This window comes from Jaculus jaculus, chromosome 5 (assembly GCF_020740685.1).
Source record: "Jaculus jaculus isolate mJacJac1 chromosome 5, mJacJac1.mat.Y.cur, whole genome shotgun sequence".
Classification (NCBI taxonomy): Eukaryota; Metazoa; Chordata; class Mammalia; order Rodentia; family Dipodidae; genus Jaculus; species Jaculus jaculus.
The window spans coordinates 47,822,569-47,843,595 of record NC_059106.1 but is presented as its reverse complement, the minus strand read 5'-3'; the positions used below and the strand labels follow the sequence as shown (position 1 = coordinate 47,843,595).

At 49.6% G+C, this 21,027-nt stretch overlaps 1 protein-coding gene across 2 annotated transcripts in view; it reads right to left on the bottom strand.

Moving 5' to 3' along the window:
* Positions 1–529: 529 nt before the first annotated feature.
* Positions 530–21,027, bottom strand: part of Prdm2 (PR/SET domain 2) — a 127,328-nt gene continuing 106,830 nt past the window's right edge. For both annotated transcript variants that reach the window (XM_045150661.1, XM_004657627.2), the window contains exons 9-10: positions 7,961–8,104; positions 530–2,304 (exon numbers count right to left, since the gene is read on the bottom strand). In XM_045150661.1, the coding sequence (XP_045006596.1) occupies positions 7,984–8,104 (121 nt within the window). In that variant the 3' untranslated portion in view covers positions 530–2,304; positions 7,961–7,983. The remainder of the gene's footprint in view (positions 2,305–7,960; positions 8,105–21,027) is intronic.

The window sequence follows — 21,027 nt, the reverse complement described above, 5'->3', positions numbered from 1 at the left end:
CACTGTAAGTTTAATGAACAATTAGGTATTGAACGGGCATTTCTGAAGAAAGTGGATAATGAATGTGTAATTGCAGTGTTCGTCCTTATTAATCACTCATCACAGAAGGACCCCGGTTCGAGGCTCGGTTCCCCAGGTCCCACGTTAGCCAGATGCACAAGGGGGCGCACGCGTCTGGAGTTCGTTTGCAGAGGCTGGAAGCCCTGGCGCGCCCATTCTCTCTCTCTCCCTCTGTCTTTCTCCCTGTGTCTGTCGCTCTCAAATAAATAAATTTAAAAAAAAAAAGTGTTCTCTGTAGCCGCATACACAAGAAGCTGGCTAGTCTTGGTGATGGGTAACTTCCTGACAGAGGGATGAGCCCCGTGAGGGCAGAGGAGCCTTGGTCATCATCACTAGGACGTCCCCACACGGGCCTTTCTCAGAGCCTCCGGTTTCTCCTGCTGCTGAGACTCAGCCTACCCCACTCCCACCACGCCAGCCAGAAGATGCCTGACCCAGAACTGGAAATGACCACACCCACACACACGTCTTCCAAAAGCTCTGAACACTTTTATTGTTCCTTTTTCACATGGCAAACAGAGAACCGTCTTCCTGCGTGAACTCAACCCACGCTGGAAGAAAGACCTCCCCCGGCCAGGTTTCCTCCCAGCCATCTTGTCTTCCTTACCAGACAGCTTGCCTGGCAGCTGATGAAGGGTGACCAGCACAGTTTGCACATGCAAACACAAAAGAGAGAGAGAGAGTGCGAATCCCCCCAGAGCCTGGCAGTTTTCCAGAGTTCGCTGTTGGCTGAAGGCAGTTGGCCAGGCACTGGGTTCGTGAGTTGCCCTCGGGAGCAGGGGACCTCCTCGGAGCACAGTTTGTGAGTGTGAACAGTTGTAGGACAAGGTGGATCAATAGGTAAGGAACACGAGTTCATGCGTGTGGAGGTGTGCAGAGGGTTCCGGTTCGTGAAAATTAAAACCACGGGAGTTTAACTGGGTGGGGAAAAGGAAAACTGTGTGACACATTTTTCTGTCCATGTGAGGGGTCTTAAGGGACCCTTTTCCTGGACCGCTGTCAGTCCCAATACTACAGTCCACTAATAATTAAATAACACACATTATAAAACCTTAAAAATGGGGCATTTACAGTTGGGGACATAAATACGTGCTTTTAAAAGTGTCTACGTACATATTTATAGAATTACAAGATAACCATAGTAGCCCTGGAAAAAAAAAAAACAAAAAGCAATCCCTTTCTTATGTGACAGCTCTCCCAACTTCTGACCTGCCACTTTGGGTTTGGCTTGTCACCACTGGAACAGAGCCCAGCTGAGGAAAACGGCATTAAAGTGGTCTCAGGCATCCTTGTCTGGGGTCTGCCCCAAAGGCACAAAAACCCAAGAACCTCACTGACCCGGGTCCGAACTCCGAGCTCAGCCACCCGTTTCTCCAAGACGCTGTCCACCAGAGAGCAGGGACTGGGCTCCCCTTGCTTCCTGGCCAGCAGTGGTTTACAGTCTCTGAATATCTGTTTCCACCCCCTGTGCTTTCTAATCCTTACATATTTTGTTTTATTCCCCTTTGTAGCTAACTTGAGGAGTTCAAGCACTGAAAGTATAGACAGCCCCACCAAACAAGGCAAAGAAGGACACAGGAGAGTCCCTCGGCCCCTCCCTGATCATCGCCATCCAGTGGTTTCTCCAGAGAGAGGAAGTGGATCTGCAGAAGGGCGTGAGGCCTGCCTCCTAGATGCACCTTCTTAGGGGTTTTCTGCAAAGACTCAAGAGCTATACTGCTAAAATCTCCAATTACTTAGGCAGGAAAGGGGGTTTCCCATGTGCTGGGGTGAAAAGTTCAGACTTGGCCCCAGTGGGTCTACATGCTATTGATTCCCAGAGATGTTAGGGATGAGGGAGGGATGGTGAGGGGAGGATGGCCTTCATCAGGCAGGAGCGAAGCTGATGCCACCCCCACCTCCAAGGCCAGACCAATGTCCCAGCAATGGCAAAAGACAGTTCATGAAGCAAAAGCAGGGTCAAGGAGCTCTTGAAAAAAATTGCATAGTAGATGAGGCCCCACCCCAGCAGGAAGATGGTCCACAGAACACAGTCCAAGGCCGCTTCCAAGGGCCACACTGAGGGTGATATGGGAGCAGCTGCCTTCCTGCTCCCTGGGGATTGGGACCTTGGCCTGAAGACCACCTGCATTCACCTGCTCTCTCTCTCTCTCTCTCAAGCTTGCACAACTGGGAGAGGTCCGTATTCCCTGCAGGGCAGACTGCCAGTCCCTTTGGCTTCATAATTCCAGGTTACTTCATGTGCTGAAGAGGAAAAGAAAATGAAGATATAACAATTGTGGCCATTTACTTAGTGCCTATCATGACTTAGTGCATGATCCAATCCAATTTTTACACAATTCACTAAAGTACATCATATATACAGAAAAAAGAAAAAAAACCTGGCTTAGAGAACTTTCACAATGCATAACCGGCCTCAAAAGAAGAGGCCAGCCCCCATCCCCTTGACTATCCCTCTTTTGGGGGTACTGGGGACTGAACCCAGAACCGCCCCTATGTTGAGCTAGGCAAAACAATGACTGAGCTACATTCATCTCCTTCTTTCTTTTTATTTTGACTGTGTGGCCCTGACCGACCTTGAACTTGTGATCACCCCACCTCACCTTCCCAAGTAGTTGGGATTACAGACCTGGGCTTCCAGACCCCGCTCATTTTTTTAAAGGTGCATTTGCTAGCCAGGTGTGGTGGTGCACACCTTCAATCTCGGCACTCGGGAGGCAGAAGTAGGAGGATCTCCATGGATTCGAGGCCATCCTGAGCCTACATAGTGAATTCCAGGTCAGCCTGAGCTAGTGTGAGACCCTCCCTACCTTGGGGAAAAAATGTATTTGCTTAGTGTGTCTGTGAGACTCGCCAGCTCTGCCGGTGCAGCTGCAGCTGTCAGCACGGGACGCTTGACTGCCGTCTATGGCGGGAACACGCCGCCCCCGGCCCTCAGTCCTCTGCTGAGTCACACCCTGGGGGTTTTCCAGTGGGGCCTGCGATGCATCTAGACCTATGCTATTGGAACATTCTTGAATGTGTGGACGTCATGGGTGGCTCACCTGCACACACATTTCTGGCAGATGGAGACGCAGGCGTGTAAGGTATGTGCATAGATCATGTCAATATTCTTCAGTGGAGCTGGGCATGGTAGTCCCAGCTCTTGGGAGGCTGAGGTAGAAGGGTCTTTGTGAGTTCGAGGCCAGCCCGGCCTATAGAGCGCGTGCCAGGTCAGCCTCGGCTAGAGTGTCACCCTGTGTATTATTACAGTGCACCCATTCCTCAGGCAACGCTGGCAAACGAGCCGCAGGGTTTGAAGTGCCCACACCGCCTGTGTCAGTGGGTACTGCCAAACAGTTTTCCCACATGAGGGTGCTATCCCCTAGAAAGCTCACAACAGCCCTGGAGGCAGGTGGCACAGGCCCCATGTCCGGGACAGAACGAGAGGGTCAGAGAGGAGAACGGGCTGTCACGAGGTCAGAGGGATGACAAGTGGCAAGGGCAGGGCCGGGCCCTGTCGCCCTCACCCAGAGGTCGTGTGCTCGGGTGGTGGTGAGCCGGCGTCTGGCCGGTGCTTCCTCGTGGGGAAGCGCACTCACGGCGCTGGGCAGGGGGCACTGGGTTGGAGACGAGTGTCTGACAAGGCCCACTGTGCTGGGGGGCTGACAGTCTGGAACCGGCGGGGGCAGGCTCGGGGCCACAGGTCTTTCACCTACTGACCTGCCACTAATTACTGTGTCTATTACCACTGCTGAGAAAAATGTGATAATTCCACAATAGCTCTTCTGGTTCACAGGAGCCAGAACTTTCCAAAGGGGTTTTCTTGCCCTTTTACGAGCGATCTGTGCCACACACCCAAGAGAGGTCTTAACAGTGGAAGAATCGGAACACAGAGCAGGGAGGTGCTCGCGAGGGGGGCTGGTTGCTGAGGTGTGGCTGACAACCCTGGAAGTGGAGCTTGACTCTAGAAACTCCAACGGCCTGGGATTCTCTCAGGGCTGGGAAGGGTCTGTGTTGGAGTGGGGGTGACTTTAAAGGAAGGGACCTCCCTGCTCCATGCTTATGCCAGCAGCTTGGCCCATCTGCCCAGATCCTGCCTGGAGCAGCAGCCAAAAAAGAAGTAGCAACAGACAACTGCAGCGTGAGTTTCCCTTGGGTACACTGAGCCGTGAAAGAAGCCACCTCGCTAGTCCCCACCGAGAGGGCCACCATCTTGAGGGACTTGGCAGCCAGGGCTGCAGGATGGACTGACCGCTGAGCAGGTGGAGCTGGTGGGGGGGAGGGAGAGGCTGCCCCGGGGAACACTCTGAGCAGGGAGCCAGGAGGTGGACCTCTTCTAAACCCTGCCAAGAAACTGGGTCAGTCCCGAACCTGCCCCTCAGAAGGCCCCAAGGCCACTGCTCTTAGCAAAAGTGGCAGTAACAGCTAAAAGAAGGCTTGTGATGGTGGCCGGCCAAGCAAGAGGTGTTCATCTGTTCCCCAGGCTTCCCCTCTCCTGAGGCCAGGAAAGAAAGGGAGTGAGTCTCCGGTAGAATGGGCAGCAATGACACTTCCGACTACATGAAGGGAGAAGGAAGGCTCCATCCATGCCACAGATACAGCCAAGAGAGAAACTTCTAGAAGCTGGAGGAAAAGGGAAAAGCTCCCCTACACCGGGCTTTGACAAGTTTAGGGTAATAAGGTTGTTACAACCTCAGATTCAATGGGACAATGGTGGAGGGCAGCAGGGGACGTCCTTCTCACCAGGTGTCCAGGTCCACATGGCTATAGTCCACCCTGGGAGTCAATGGACCAGAGTTCTGGTGCTGGTTCTACCAATTTCCCCTTGTGCCTCAATTTCTGTGTAAAATGAGGGTGTTGAAGTGTACGTGCCTCCAGCTAATTGCAACAGCATTTAAAAAAACCATTCAGGCTGCGTGTGGTGGTGCATGCCTTTAATCCCAGCACCTGAGAGGCAGATCACCATGAGTTCGAAGCCACCCCGAGACTACATAGTGAATTCCAGGTCAGTCTGGGCTAGAGTGAGACCCTACCTCAAAAAAGCAAAACATAAAAAATAAAAAATGAAAAACAGACAAGAATGTATATAAAAATTGAACATTATTCATTTGTGTCAAAAAAAAAAGACATCAAACTGAAAGCAGGACGAGTGGGAAAGAAACAAGAAGGGGTTCAGTTGAAAGTGGGCAAAGGATGGGGAACAAAAAGTAATAGGAAGGAATTATAATTAAAATACATTATATACATATATTAAAATTGTCAATACAAAAAGTTCAATAAAATAGCATAGGCAATATAGGCTTGGTGTAAGTACAAATTTACAAAATAAAGAAAACCTGGGCTGGGAAGATGGCTAAGCAACTACATGCTTGCTTGCAGAGCCTGCTGGCAGGATTTGATGCCCCAGTAGCCACATAAAGCCAGATGCAAAAAGTGGCACATGCATCTGGAGTTTGTTGGCAGTGACAAGAAGCTCTGGTATGCCCAGTCTCATTCTCACTCTGCTTGCAAATAAATAAAAATACATTTAAAAAATAAAACTAGAGCCGGGCATGGTGGTGCACGCCTTTAATCCCAGCACTTGGGAGGCAGAGGTAGGAGGATCGCCTTGAGTTCAAGGCCACCCTGAGACTACAGAGTTAATTCCAGGTCAGCCTGGACCAGAGTGAGAACCTACCTCGAAAAACCAAAAAATAAAAAAATTAAAAAAAAAACTAAACAAGCTATTAAAGAGCAAATTTTAGCGATTTAGGATTTAGGAATGAAGTTGTTATGACTGGAATTTTTGTTTGTTTGTTTTTGTTTTTCGAGGTAGGGTCTCACTCTAGTCAAGGCTGACCTGGGATTCATTATGTAGCCTCAGGGTAGCCATGAACTCACAGTGATCCTCCTACCTCAGCCTCCCAAGTGCTGGGATTAAAGGCGTGCGCCACCACACCTGGCTGGCTGGAATTACTGATGAGCAAATTGAAGCCAGTGCTAATCAAATTAGGCCTCTGTTCTTTCAAGCACTTAGCCAAGGAAACTGTACATGTTGGACAAATACAGAGAAAGAATAGGCCCATCTCACTGGGTGCTGTGGCTCACACCTGTAACCCCAGCAGAAGGGAGAAGGTTCAGGCAGGAGGATGACAATGAGTTGGAGAAGATCCAAGTATTTCAAAATTTTTTGCCTGACTTTGTGTTGGACAACTAGGTTCTCATTCCCACCAACTCTAGCCAGTGGTTCCACCTGCCTCTTTTAAGCAGGCACCTCTTCACTCAAGAGAGTCCCAGAGCCACAGGGTCACACTAGACCCACCGGGATGCTTGATTCGTAAATCTGGAGGGGACCTTGGATCTGTGGTTATAACTACTCCCCAGTTCTCCTGAGGCTAGGGGTTCTTGGTCCTGTCACACTTGGGCAAGCTGATCGCGAGGAGACAATGACTGCTCCAAGCCTGCTGGCAAAGCCAGGAACCTCAAAATGAAAAATCTTCCTTCCGTGTTGTGGTTTGAAGGTTAAATGCTCCCCATAGGCTTGTGTGTTTGGCTATCTGGTCTCCAGCTGGTGGTGATTTGGGAAGGCTGTGAAACCTTTAGCAGGTGGACCTTTACTGGTGGAAATGGGTCATTGGTGGAGTTGGGGGAGGGTCTTGAGGTCATACAGCCTGGCCCCACTGCTGTTTGTTCTCTAGTTCCTGTGAGCCAGTATGACTAGCCATGCTTTCCTCCATTAATATTCCTTTCTTGTCATGAAACTGTAAACCCAAGATAAACCTCTTCCTTCCATGTTGTTTCTGGTGAGGTTTTCATTCTCAGCAGCAAAAAAATAACTAATATGCATATTTCAACCCTCAAAAACTTAGAAAAACTTTACATTGGTTCAACATGAATCTAAATCTCATATATATATATATATATATATATATATATATATACATACATATATATGCTATATTATATATAAAACTTTATTTATTTATGGCCTATTATTCTTACTACTTTCAAATACACTGTGGGAATATCTTCTGGGCTTAAAACTTCTGAAAATTTCAACTGACCATATGAACTATTTTGTGGGGTTTTTGGGGGGGAGGGGTTTCCAGGTAGGGTCTCACTCTAGCCCAGGCTGACCTGGAATTAACTGCGTGGTCTGAGGGTGGCCTTGTGCTCATGGCGATCCAACCACCTCTGCCTCCCGAGTGCTGGGATTAAAGGTTTTGTTTTTGTGTTTGTCTTGTAAGTGTGCGTTTACGTGTGTGGCTGCACATGGAGGAGGGAAGAGTGCATGTGCGTGTGTGTGAGTGTGAGTGAGGAGGCCACAGCCCGGCCTCGGGTATCATCCACCTGTTTTTGACACAGGATCTCTCACTGGCTTCCCCAGCACTGGGATTACAGGCACACACCACCAGGCCTGGCATTTTATGTGGGTCCTAGGGATTGAACTGAGGTCCTCAGGTTTGTAAGGCTAGCACTTTACCCACCAAGCCATCTCCTGAGCCCCTACAAGTACTGTGCATTATTACTATTTACCACCATAGCTAATACTTACCTAGGGCTGACTGTGGGCCAGACACTGCGCTAGGTTCTCTGCACACACTTGATGCTTGTTTGTAATTCTCTTGAAGTAAGCCTTAGTACAGTCCCCATGTACAGATGTGGAAACTGAGGCTTAGAGGATTTAGCTGACTTGAGGGCCTATGGCCAGTGAGTGGCAGAGTTGGGCTTTGAAACCCAGCGGTCTAGAGTGAGTTTGCCCTCTTGGCCGCTAAGTCCCCCTTGCATGAAGGCCCTGTGCTGGGCTCACAGGTCTTTGACCGGCCAGTCCCTCCCATGGTGTCTCTTTCCCAATCCTGCCCACTGAGACCCACAGCCAGCTCCACCCCAGCTCCATCCTGACAGCCACCCACATGGTACCAGGGCCACCACCTCCTACCTGTCAGGGAGCAGGCGAAGCGTCTACTCTTTGAAGAAAGGTCCGTGGCGCTGAGCTGCAGCCGGGGCCTTGACCTTTCTACACTGCCTGGTGACGTAGGCGGCGGCTGGCTGAGAGCCCCGGGAAGCCAGGCGAAGACTGTAACTGTATGCACGAGAAGAGGAACAACACGTCACCAGGAGCCAGCCTGGACCTCTGACATCAGCAGAGGGCGGGTGTCTTTAGTGCTGGCCGCTGCCTCCCAGATTTGGATAGGATGGCACCTCTGGACACCAGCAGGCCAGACCTTGGTCTCAGCCAATAGGATGTGAGCTTTAACCACCAACGTGCAGTTTGCCATATTTGATCCACCACATTCTTTCTGCAGGCAAAAGGAGGTGTCCACTAGTCCAGTTCTCAGAGCTACCACACAGAGGGACCGTCATGTGAGACCCCCAGGAGACCAATATCCAGCTGAGCTGGGGCTTTACCCCTTTCTGACTCCATTTCCTGCCTGCCTTGCCCTTCTTCCCTCTTGCCAGGCACCCATCAGCACAAAGTGCTGGGAGGAGGTGTGCCCTCGTGCCAAGGCATGCACATACCTCAGTGGGGAAGGACAGGGGGCAGGTACCCTCCAACTCGTGAACCCAACGCTCAACATCCACCCTGGGCCTCCCGGGTGCTCAGCACCTCTATGTTGGTTATACGAAGGGGTAAAGGGATTTCCCAACAGAAATAAAAGCTGGGACCTTTTGAAGTATTATAACCCTGTTTTTTAATGACAGTCTATTAAATGGGAATTATTTTAAAAGAAAAGCCTGTAAAAGGATATTTGAAAGATAGATGGTCCAGTCCATGACTCATCCTTTTCCTCCACCCAGTTAACTCATGCTAGCTGGGGCCCCCATCTCCCAGGAAACCTGCTTTCTCTGCCTTCTGGGTGAGATGCCCCCTCCTGCAGGCCTTCCTGGTCCTGGTCCTGGTCCCCTGTGCCTCCCCATGCTAGCACATCACAAACAATCACAAGGCTGGAACGAGATGGCTCATCAGTTAAAGTGCTTGCTTGCAAAACCCAACGACCTGGGTTCAATTCTCCAGTACCCACATAAAGCCAGCTGCACAAAATGGCGCTTGTGTCTGGAGTTTGTTTGCCAGTGGCTAGAGGTCCCGATGGGCCCATTCTCTCTCTCTCAAATAAAATGTTTAAAAATAAGGGCTGGAGAGATGGCTTAGCCGTTAAGGCATTTGCCTGCAAAACCAAAGGACCCAGGTTCAATTCCCCAGGACCCACGTTAGACAAGCATACAAGGGGGCGCACAGGTCTGGAGTTCATTTGCAGTGGCTGGAGGCCCTGGCGCACCCATTCTCATTCTCATATTCTCTTCCCCTCTCTCTGACTCTAGTAAATAAATAAATAAATAATTTAAAAATACATTTAAAAGCCGGGCATGGTGGCACATGCCTTTAATCCCAGCACTCGGGAGGCAGAGGTAAGAGGATCACCATGAGTTCAAGGCCACCCTGAGAAGACAGAGTTAATTCCAGGTCAGCCTGGACCAGAGTGAGACCCTACCTCGAAAAACCAATAAAATAAAATAAAATAAAATAAAAAATACATTTAAAAATAAGAATTTCAGTCACGGAATAGGGTGTCTGCTTTCCCCTGGACCACTGAGAGCCCAGGGTCAGGTCCAGTCCTCTTTGCCCTATTGCACAATCTGCTCATCACGGTGGTGCTGGTAACCCCAGCACTCAGGAGGCTGGGGCAGGAGAATGGTGAGCTCAGGGCTAGCCTGGGCTACACGGGAACCACTCTCAAAACAAAAGCAAACAGAAAATGACTATCTGCCCCTCACTTCGTGCAGGGCTGTGTTATAAGTATTATAGGCCAACTGCCTCTTCCTTCAATCCACAGAGTTGAACACTGTTACCACCTCTAATTAAAAGATGGGAAGCAGAGGCATACCCAGCTTGTGTGACCATCGTGAGCTGTCTCTTTGTACAAGGAAGGGACAGTGAGCAGGGATTCGGGTCAAAGCAGCCAGGTGAGGAGAAGTGAGTGGAGGTAAGGGGCAGAGACGGGAAAGATAAGAGTTTCTGGAACACCCCTGCTGTTTGTGTTTGCTGGGAGCTAGTTCTCCTCAGGAGGCCGCAGAGCTGGCAAAAAGCAGCTATATATATTGGTATATGGTGGGCAGCACTGGGGAAGCTGTGAAACACCCTATAATGCACAAGGTAGGTCCCACAGCCAAGAGTTATGTAGCCCAAGGTGCTAATACAATAGTCCCCTCCCTCTTTAGCCACAAGGGATATGTTTCAAGACCCCCACTGGGTGCCTAGAACCGAAGATAGTCACAAGCCTATGGATTCTGTTCATTTCTATACCTCTACCCAGAAGTCAGGCACCAAAAAATTTAGATGAGCCAGATGTGGTGCTTATAACCCTAGCACTTGGGAAGCTAAGGCAGGAGGATCACAGGAGTTCGGGCCAGCTTGGGTTACAGTGAGATCCTGTCTAAAAAAGAAAGAGAAACAAAAAGAAAAGCCAAGCATACGTCTTTAATCCCAGCACTCGGGAGGCTAAGATAGGAGGATCAGGAGGATCGCTGTGAGTTTGAGGCCAGCCTGAGGCTCCACTGTGAATTCTAGGTCAGCCTGAGATAGAGCGAGATCCTGCCTCAAGGAAAAGAAAACAAAAGGAGGAGGAGGAGAAGCAGCAAAAATAACAACAGAAGCGGAATGTGGTGGCTCACACCTACAGTCCTAGTACTTGGGATCATTGTGAGTTCAAAGCCAACCTGGAGTACAGTGGGTTGGGTCTGGGTCTTGTGGCTCCTACACAGGAGTCTCCTGGTGTCTGTGACAGTTAGATGAATGCGGGTCTCCCCAGGAGACTGCGCGGCCTGAGACAGCCGGACTTGGTTATGTCTAGCTCGTCGCTGTATTCTTGGCATCTAACACTGAGTTTGAGAACTTGAGTTAGAGACCCTCGAAACTTAATGAATGAGCAATTCCACACTCCAGTGATATTCCCAGTGCTTAGGTTTCTCCAGACACCAAAATCAGCGTTCATTCCGTGTGAGCATGAGATGGTCACCTTGAGGGGTTTCCCAGGACATCCCTCTGTGACAGCCGCTACACGCTTGACATAGACCTAAACCCAGAGCATCAAGAAAGGTCAAGCAAGGCTGGAAAGATGGCACAGCAGTTAAAGGCACTTGCTTGAAAAGCCTGGAAGTCCAGGTTCAATTCCCAAGTACTCACATAAAGTTAGATGCATAAGGTGGCACATTTATCTGGAGTGCATTTACAGAGACAAGAGGCCCTGGTATGCCCATTCTCTCTCTCTTTCTCCCTCTCTGTACTCACAAGTAAATAATAAATATGAAATTTTTTTTAAAGTTAAAAAAAGGTTAGCCAGTTGTGGTGGCACATGCCTTTACTCCCAGCACTTGGGAGGCAGCGATGGGTGGATCATTGTAAGTTCTGCTGTTTTCACGGAGCAGGACTACAGTGTCAGGTCTGGAAGACTATCAAGGCAGGTGACCCCGTTACAAACAGAGGTGGGGTGGGAGAGGCCAGCTCTGTGCTCCATACCCAACCACTTTGCTAGAGGGCCATGTCCACCTGCAGAACGTACACATTGCTTGCCAGATGTTGAACTTCTGGGAATAGAGTCATGGGCCTTAGACACCCCAATCTGTACAAGATAAGAAGGATCCCATGGCAGTCACAGCCACAACTCCCTGTCTACAGGCTCCTAGACAAGGATTGGAAATGGTGACCCTCAGGGGGCTGTGTCCTTTGGACTGTGAGTTCCAGTCATCAGAATGGCCTAATAGTCTGAAGGCAGCTCAAGGGTTTCTAGGTGTGACAGGCAGGCTGAATTCATTCTCTCACTCAACCGTTTCTGTCTCCTGGATCTCTTTCCACCTCAGGGAATGAACGCCGGCTGTTCCCTGGACAGGGACGCTGTTCCCTTAGGCAGTCACGTGGCTCTCTCCCTTTACCCGTCTTCGCTCAGATGTCTCCTCTTTCATTAAAAACTGCAAATTGGGCTGGAGAGATGGCTTAGTGGTTAAGCACTTGCCTGTGAAGCCTAAGGACCCTGGTTTGAGGCTTGATTCCCCAGGACCCATGTTAGCCAGATGCATCTGGAGTTCGTTTGCAGTAGCTGGAGGCCCTGGCATGCCCATTCTCTCTCTATCTATCTGCCTCTTTATCTCTCTGTCTGTTGCTCTCAAATAAATAAATAAAAATAAAAACAAAAATTAAAAAAAAAAAAACCCTGCAAACTCCCTGCCCTGAGACGGACTTGGCTCTGCTCACTGAATGGGCATGCTCTGAACTTGCACTTGGTCCATGTTTTCTGTCCGTGTCTCCAACAGCCAGGCCTTTGTTAGCACAGCACGTGATGAGCAGTGGTTAAACATTGGCTAGGAAAACACTCTGCCTGCTGCATGCCAGGTGCCTCACTTAAGGAAGTTCTGGTAAATTCAAGAGTCCTGTTCGTGCACAGGGTTTTACTGACTCTACACAGCCTGGACAGGCCTAGCTCAGTGTCAGAGTCTGATGCCAGGGCTCAGGCAAGCACCTCACAAACAGCCGTGACCATGTTCCTGTCCAGCTCTCTTACCCAGGGCTTTCTTTGCAAGGAGATATCTGGATACAATAATAGGTACCCAAAAGGGCCGAAGAGATGGTTCAAGCAGTTAAGGCACTTGTCTGTAAAGCAAAGCAACCTGAGTTCAATTCCCCAGTACCCACATAAAGCCAAACGCACAATGGCCCATGCATCTGGAGTTCATTTGCAATGGCTAGAGACCCTGGTGCACCCATTCTCTCTCTGCCAGGTGTGGTACCGCATGCCTTTAATTCTAGCACTGGGGAGGCTGACTGAGGTAGGAGGATTGCTGTGAGTTCGAGGCCAGCCTGAGACTAACTCTAGATCAATTTGGGCTAGAGCAAGACCCTACCTTGAAAAAACAAACAAACAAAAAGTACCCAAGAAACAGAAATGGAAGAGACAGGTCAGGAGGGAGGCCAGAGCAGGGAGAGACAGCGAAGGGTCATGTGGGGTCGTGGGAGGAGGGTGTGGCTCAAGTCGCAGGCAGACAGCAACACCCAGGCTTGTAGGAATGAAGCTGCCTAGTTGCTGGAGATGGAGCACCCAACCACAAGTGGTTGTTCAGGTATTCAGCATCACCAGGCCTTGGGGAGATGAAGAGGGTGTGAAGTCATACGACACCTATGTCCCCTCACCTCTGGGGCTTTCCCAGGGACGGGATAGCTGAGACCAGACATGAAGTTAGCAAAACAGGCTTATTTCCAGGTTGGGGTGAGACCTTCCGATGCGGGTGCTTAGGGATCTCCACACTCCTATCATGATTGCATCATTGCTAAGTCCCCCCCCCTTGTTTTAGGAGGGGGATCTCCTCGCAGGGATGCTGCAGGACATCAGGGGCTCTACAAAATGATCACGAAGCAAGTATATAGTTCTATTTCTGGAAGCCACTGGGATGAAGGTCAATAGTCTCCTTATTATGAAGACCCCAAGATCCAATTTCATCAAATATGGAATAATAACTCTCAGAACATCTCATTCAAGGCAACATGCAAGCAAGACTATGGCCTGTGGGGCATTTGGAATGTGGAATGCAAAGTGTCTTGACTACTCAGGAGATGATGTCACCAGACAGCAAACTGAAGAGATACGGGAAGTCTTAAGGCCAAAGATTGTCACAGAAATGAATATCTTCTGTGAGATTGTTGAGATGTAGATAAGTATGGGCTGGAGAAATGACTCAGCTGTTAAAGGTACTTGCTTGCAAAACCCAATGGTCTGGGTTCAATTCCCCAGTACCCACAGAAAGCCAGAAGTGGTGTGTGCATGTAGAATTTGTTTTCAGTGGCAAGAGACCCTGGTAACCCATTCTCTCCACCACCAGCCCCCCTTTCTCTTTCCCTGCCTCTCTCTCAAGTAAGTAAAAATATTTTTTAAAAAGAATAAAGAAATTCTCTTTGGAATTTGAACAATATATAACATTTGTCTTAAATATCTAGGAACATAAAAGTAAGAAACAAGCACTAGAGAGATAGCTTAGCAGTTAAAAGCACATGCTTGCAAAGCCTGACAGTCCTGGTTCGATTCCCCAGTACCCATGAAGAACCAGATGCACCATGCGGCCCACGTATCTAGCATTTGCTTGCAGCAAGAGCCCTAAATGTGCCCCTGGTTTCACTTTCTTTCTCTCTCTGCTCACAAACAAATAAAAATATGCTAAAAGTCAAGAAACAAGTTAGCTTACTATATTAAATATTCCTGTGTTTCAACACTGTAATTTCATAAGGAATATTGCTTTCAAAGTTTTATACAAGAAAAAACCTGAAAAATAAATTTACACAAATTTTTTCCTCTTGATAGTAAAATATACCCTTACAAATCAATGCTAATTGAAAAATATATAAAACTGCTAGATAGGAGAGGATAATTATGGTGATACAGCTATGTTCAAGGGGCATTTATACATATGGATGAAAATGTTTTAATGAAGTCCCCTTATTTGGTACAATTACTGTATAAAATATTGACAAAAATGTTAAAAACTAAAAATCCTGGGCAAATGGACACCAAATTCTTGAGGAAGAAAGTTCAGAAACAAATACCAATGAGTGAAAAGAAGTCCATGTCCCTGGCATTGTCAGAGGACAGCACATACTACTGCATTTGCTGGCCAGACTGGGGTGACCACATGGGGAAGGAATATAGCAAGTTTGAGAGCAGCCCCCCCCAGTGGGGAAGGCAATGCCTTCCCGCAGCTCCCTCGAGCCTGTCCCCCAGACCCTTCTGGAAGACAACTTCCCAGCCCCAAGCCTGTAAAGGGACTGCTGCTCAGCACAGCGGAGGTCTCAAGAGAGTGAGGGGAACCAGATGTGGGTAGAGAGACTCTGTCAAGGGGAGCAGCAGAGGGCCTGGAGGGAAAAGCTCAGAGTGAGTGTTCTTAGGGCTTCAGAGCCTCCACCAGGCAACCAGGTATGATTTTGGTTGTTCAACACCCTGCTCAGGGCTCTCTTGGAACAGGAGTGGCTAGAAGGAGCTGGGACACATGGCTGGCATCAGAAGTCTTACCCAGCTGAGTCATTTCCAGCACACTTCCTTTGGAGTGAATGTCAGATGTTCTTTACTGTTACCGGAGGCAGGAGAGAGGCAGAGGGCACGGAGCTGGTGCCCAGGAAACTCCAGGCTGAGAAAGAAGATGCTGAAATTCCCTGAGGACTGGTCAGAGGGTACCAGGGAGGCCCCTCCCATCCACACAAAGTCTCCAGGTAGGAAGTTGGGCAAGGAAGACAGAGAAGCAGAGCGTGTGGCTGGGGTACAGGAGCGCAATTTCAGTCCCAGTTCTGTCCCTGTCTTGCTGTGTGGCTTCTGAAGATCTCTCTACCTCTCTGAGCGCAGGAGACTCACTTGCAAAGGAATATCTCAAGCAAGGGGGCAAACGCAGTGTCATCACTCAGGAGCACTGAGCTGCACACCAGGTTACTTCTGGTCCTGGCAATGGTTCCTCAAATTCCCTGTCCCTACCAGGCAGGGCTGCGATGACCTTGTTGTACAAAGAAGGAGACAGAAGCTCACTCGGGCTGTCAAGGGAAGCCATCAACATCTGAATCCAGGACCATTTGCTCTCAAGTCTATGCCTGCCCCGACCCAAGCCACACAGTGACAGGGATAGAAGAACCCTTCTGCGTCCCAGAGCAAGTGACACTGATGAGCTCACAGACCCCCAAGGAGCCGAGTGAGTCAGCTTTAGTTAGGATGGCCCTGACCCGGCTCCAAGGAGCCCTGGAACAAAGATTCTCAAGCCCCACACTTAAAACACTCAGGATGCAGCTCCCAACCCTGAACGTTCGGATTTGTTTGGTTTGGGGCAGAGCCCAGGACTGGGATTTTGAGAACCAACTTCCACAGCCACCGAACTCAGACCTGCTTACAGTGTGCTCCCCAGGCCAGGAGCAAGGACACCCCACAATGGCTTAGTCCCATAGATACTCAGCTGCTCAGCTAGAACCCACATTTTTTTTTGTTTGTTTAGGGTAGGGTCTTACCCTAGCCCAGGCTGACCTGGAATTCACTATGTTGTCTCATGGTGGCCTCAAACTCAGAGCGGTCCTCCTACCTCTACTCCCCGCCCCGCACCCCACCACCAGTGCTGCGATTAGAGGTGAATGCCACCATATCGGCTTCCACCTTACTTTATTTCATTTGTTTATTTACTAATTTATTTTGGTTTTTCAAGGTAAGGTCTCACTCTAGCCCAGCTTGACCTGGAATTCACTCTGTATTCTCAGGGTGGCCTTGAACTCACAGTGATCCTCCTATCTCTGCCTCCCAAGTGCTGGGATTAAAGGTGTGTGCCACCACGCTGGGCTAAATCCACCTTACTTTTTGAGACAAGGTCTCTTACTGAATGCAGAACTCACCTTTTCAGCTAGATTAGCCCCCAAATCCTCCTGTATTGCCTTCCTAGTACTGGGATTATAGGCAGGCATGCGCCACCATGCCTAGCTTTCATGTGGGTGCTAGGGAACCAAACTTCGGTAGCTCATGTTTGCACAGTCAGTACTTTACACAGTGAGCCACCTCCTTGGCCCCAGGTCATGTACATTTCATGGCTGAGGGGACACCAGCAGAGAAGTAAGTGGGTGTCATGGTCACAGAGCAGTCCCGACAGGAGGAAAAAAGGCAATTCCTACGGGGGCCCCAACTCAGGGCTGAGGCCGCCTCTCCATGAATGACTTCCCTTACCAACACCCCCGACGAGGGCCCCAGGCCCAGCAGACCCCTAGTTTGCCCTTGAAGCACCCTGAAGACCCACTACACCCTGCCTTGTGGGGCTTCTGAGTCAAACCTGTTGGGTCTGAATTCCAAATACCCAGAACATAACAAACTGGTAATTCCTGGTCCAGTTTACAGGGAGGGTGCGCAGGCCAGACAACCTCACCAAGGCAGCTGCCAGCAGGGAACCCTCCCGCCCTCTCCCCGCAGGGCTGCTGCACCCTTTCCTGCCAGTCAGGAAGGTGCTGGCCATGTTCACGTTCAGAGTCTGCAAGCAACTCACTCACAGCCATGCGGTTCTTGAGTAGGAGGCCAGCATGGGCTCCAGGACTAAGAGCAGGTCGGGTGACGTTTCAGGGACACAGGAAGGAACATTGGGGGCACGTGCACCCGGCGAGGGCGCCTGATACTCTGTAACCGTCCTGATCGGAAGGAAAGCCCCAGGAGAGCAGTTTGAGTGTGTTCATTTCTCCACGACGGAACCACCACGTTCCTGCGCATGAAGGGGATCTCTGAGAATGCACCCCGAGACAGGAAAGTCAGATGTGCAGCCAAGCTCTGGATGTCTTTGCACCAAGCATGTGCCCATCCACGTTCTCAAGGGCCCAGTTCTCCAAGGACCTGACTTCTCAGGAAGTTTTGATCATTGCCAAGGTCCTACCAAAACATGGAGCTAGGTGCCCACTTTTCAACTCTCTGGAGCCTTTGCTGCCTGGCCCCCCTCCACCCAGACCCTCCACATCCCACACAGTGCAGAGATATCAGCTCTGTAGGACACCATCCCTATATTCAGCCAGTGGAGGAATGACTCCCCCAGCCTCCCAGACTCCCGTCTGCAGCTACCCTTTGCCACACCTACTTCCAGGTCACCCCAACCCTGGGCTCTCTTTTCCCCTCCACCTGAGCCAAAACACCACGTGGCTTTCCTCAGAAAGAATGGATGGGGAGACCACAGAAAGAGCACAAATACGCATGTCAAGAACAAGGACTGAGGCTGGAGAAATGGCTTAGTGGCTAAAGCGCTTTACTGTGAAGCATGAGGACCAGGTCTGACTCCCCAGGACCCACATAAACTAGCCGTGAAGGTGGTGCCTGTGTCTGGAGTTTGTATGCAGTGGCTGGAGGCCTTGAAACGTTCATTCTCTTTCTATATGCCTATCTCTCAAATAAATACAATATACACAAAAAGAATAAGGACTGTCTGCAAAGTACATTTCTCAATGTGAGACAGCAAGAGACAGATGTTGTCCTAGGACACCACATAGGAAAAACTCTTTTTAGTGGTAAAAGAACCTTTAAAGATACTAAGACAGGCCAGGTGGTACACACCTTTAATCCCAGCACTTGGGAGGCAGAGGTAGTAGGATTGCCATGAGTTCAAGGCCTCTCTGAAACTACATAGTGAATTCCAGGTCAGCATGGACTAGAGTGAGACCCTGCCTCAAAACAAAACAAAAAAGAAAAGAAAAGAAAGATTCTAAGACAGTCACATGTGGTGGCACACATCTTTAATCCCAGCACTCAGGAGGGAGAGGTAGGAGGATCACTGAGAGTTCAAGGCCATCCTGAGACCACAGAGTGAATTCTAAGCCAGCTTGGGCTGCAGTGAGACCCCCACCTCGCTAAGACATCATTAGCACTACTGCTCCATCTTTAAAAATGATCTGGACCAAAGATGTTAGAAGCTAAGCTAAGGTCAGCAGCAAGAAAAAAGGGCTTGAACTTCTTGAGATTGGCAGCTGTGTGACTAAGGGGTCTCTAAAACCTTGTGTGGCATTGATGCTCATTCCAGGGCCCCCAGAACTAGTTATCTGTCACCGAGATTGAAGATGGTATGGCACAGAAGCAGGACTGAAGCTGGCTATAGAGGTGGCATCACACAGGGCTTTCTGCTCCTGCCTCAGTGGAGAAGCCTGGGTGTGCCCAGCTGGGAGGGCATCCCAGACGCCAGGCTGGCACAGTCATGGGAAAGGCATACTCGCCATGTGCCTGCACGGGGTTTAGTCATCAGGGAATTGTGCTGTTCAAAGGGGAGGGGGCTGCTGTAGGAGGGGAACCTGGGCTTGCCCTTCACTTGCTGGGGTCCCAAGTAGCCGCCCATGCACCTCTCCACAGAGAACTCACCTGGTCTCTACTTGACCTCAACAGTTCAACCTGCTTTACACAGGGAGAGAACTGCATGGCCCCAGGTTGTTCAGCCCATGCTGAAATGCTTGGGGCCCCTCCAGGCCTCAACCAGTCACGGGGTGGAGGCCTGCTAAATGGGCTCCTCCTGGATGGGGACAAACACCTGGTCCAGCCAGCCACTCAGGGAGCCCACAGGCTCCTAGCCGGGTGGCAGGGCAGTATGGAATGAAAATTTGTCTTGTGTTCTCTCCGTGTTAGTGGTTGCCAGCAGCATGCTGGGGACTGGTTCCCCTTGGACCCTGTGTGTGTCCTCAGAACGTTCCCGTGACATCACAGCGGCCATCACTTCTCTAGCCACTATGTGCCAAGCATTTGGCACGGAATAATGAATTAAATCTTCACAAGAACTTTAAGATGAGTACTCCAGCATTTCAGAAGAAGACATAGGGTACGGAGAGGTTAGGCAACTTTAAGGACCCAAGGCTGGCAACAAGAGTGAGGGCTGAAGCAGATGGGTTTGTGAAGCCCAGTAGCTGTATCCTTGCAAGATTTCTGAATTTCTAATATCCTGCCAGACATATAAATTCCCAATAGAACAGCTTGTCACTGACCCCAAACATACCTCCTCCATTTATCTACTAACTGAATCACCTGATCTGGGCTGGCTGGCCCTAGGGGACTTAAGCGAGGAGTCAACCTCACACACTCTGAATACGCAAGGGGAGCTCTCCAAGGAGATGGCTTTGCTCAGAGGCCTATGCTGAGCCTCGGGGGAGTAACACTGCAAGCACCAAAAATATTTTTTTAATTGATGCTTTGGGATGGTCATGATCTAAATTCAGCCCTAGGAAATGGCACATCCCGAACCGGTCGCTCTCCTTTGTGACTCAGCTCTGCCCACACACGGTGCCATTATTCAGGGATGTCGTTGGCACTTTGAAGGTGTGACACAGGAACAGAAGTTTGACCTATCCTTGTAAGCACCTGCTAGAATCATGCCTCCCAAGTGATGCTGAAATACATAAATGTGCAGGTCCCTTATTTAAAATGGCACTTTACACACGCTATGCTAAGAGAATTATGCCAAAGGGAAGTTTGTGTACATTCAGTGTGCACACATTTTTTTTTCCTAAAATTCTTTTGATTTTTTTTTTTTTTTTTTTTTTTTTTGGTTTTTCAAGGTAGGGTCTCACTCTGGTCCAGGCTGACCTGGAATTAACTATGTATTCTCAAGGTGGCCTTGAACTCACAGCGATCCTCATACCTCTGCTTCCTGAATGCTGGGATTAAAGGTGTGTGCCACCACGCCCAGCTTGAATAATATTTTTGAGACAGGGTCTCATGTAGTCCAGGTTGGCCTCAAACTTGCTATGTAGCCCAAGACAACTTGGAACTTCCCACCTACAACTTCCAAGTGCTAGGGTTAGAGGTGTGTGCCACCACACACGGTTTTATGTGGTGCTGGGGATCAAACCCAGGGCTTCCTGTGTGCTAGGCAAGCACTTTTCCAACTGTGCCACATCTCCAGTCCCTAAATATCCTTGATCCACACTTGATCCATGTGTGGACGCTGATCTCCCAGCTCTAGAGGGCACACCATGCCTGACCCTGTGGCTAGGCTCTGGGGAACAAGGCAGTCAGTCAAATAGACCTGCTCTCTTTCCTCACAGGACGTATGTTCTGGTCATTAGTTGTGTAAGACATAACCTATAATACTGCCGTTTTGTACTGAGGAAAAAACAGAGCTTTACCAGATCTCAGAAGCAGGGACCTGACTGTGGAAATGCTGTGTGTGTGCACACCCGCGCTTGTGTGGACATCATTACACCCTGACACTGGTTCCATGGCGTGTGAGGGCACACCCGTAGCTTGCATCACTTTACTATGCTGTCTTCTGTTTTCCTCTGTGGAAAGGTGGGATTCTGACACATAATGCAACTTCCCGTCAGGAAGAAGCAGATCCTCAGCGGCCACCTTTGTCCCTAGTAGGCCATGCTTGGGAGAGCAAGGGCCTTTCTCCTGCTCCCCACCCTGCTATCCTTCCGCCAACTCTCTTCTGACCTTTTGTGCCCAGACTCAAAGCAATTCTTAAGCAAGTGGCTTCAAGGAGTTTGCAAATTGAAATAAG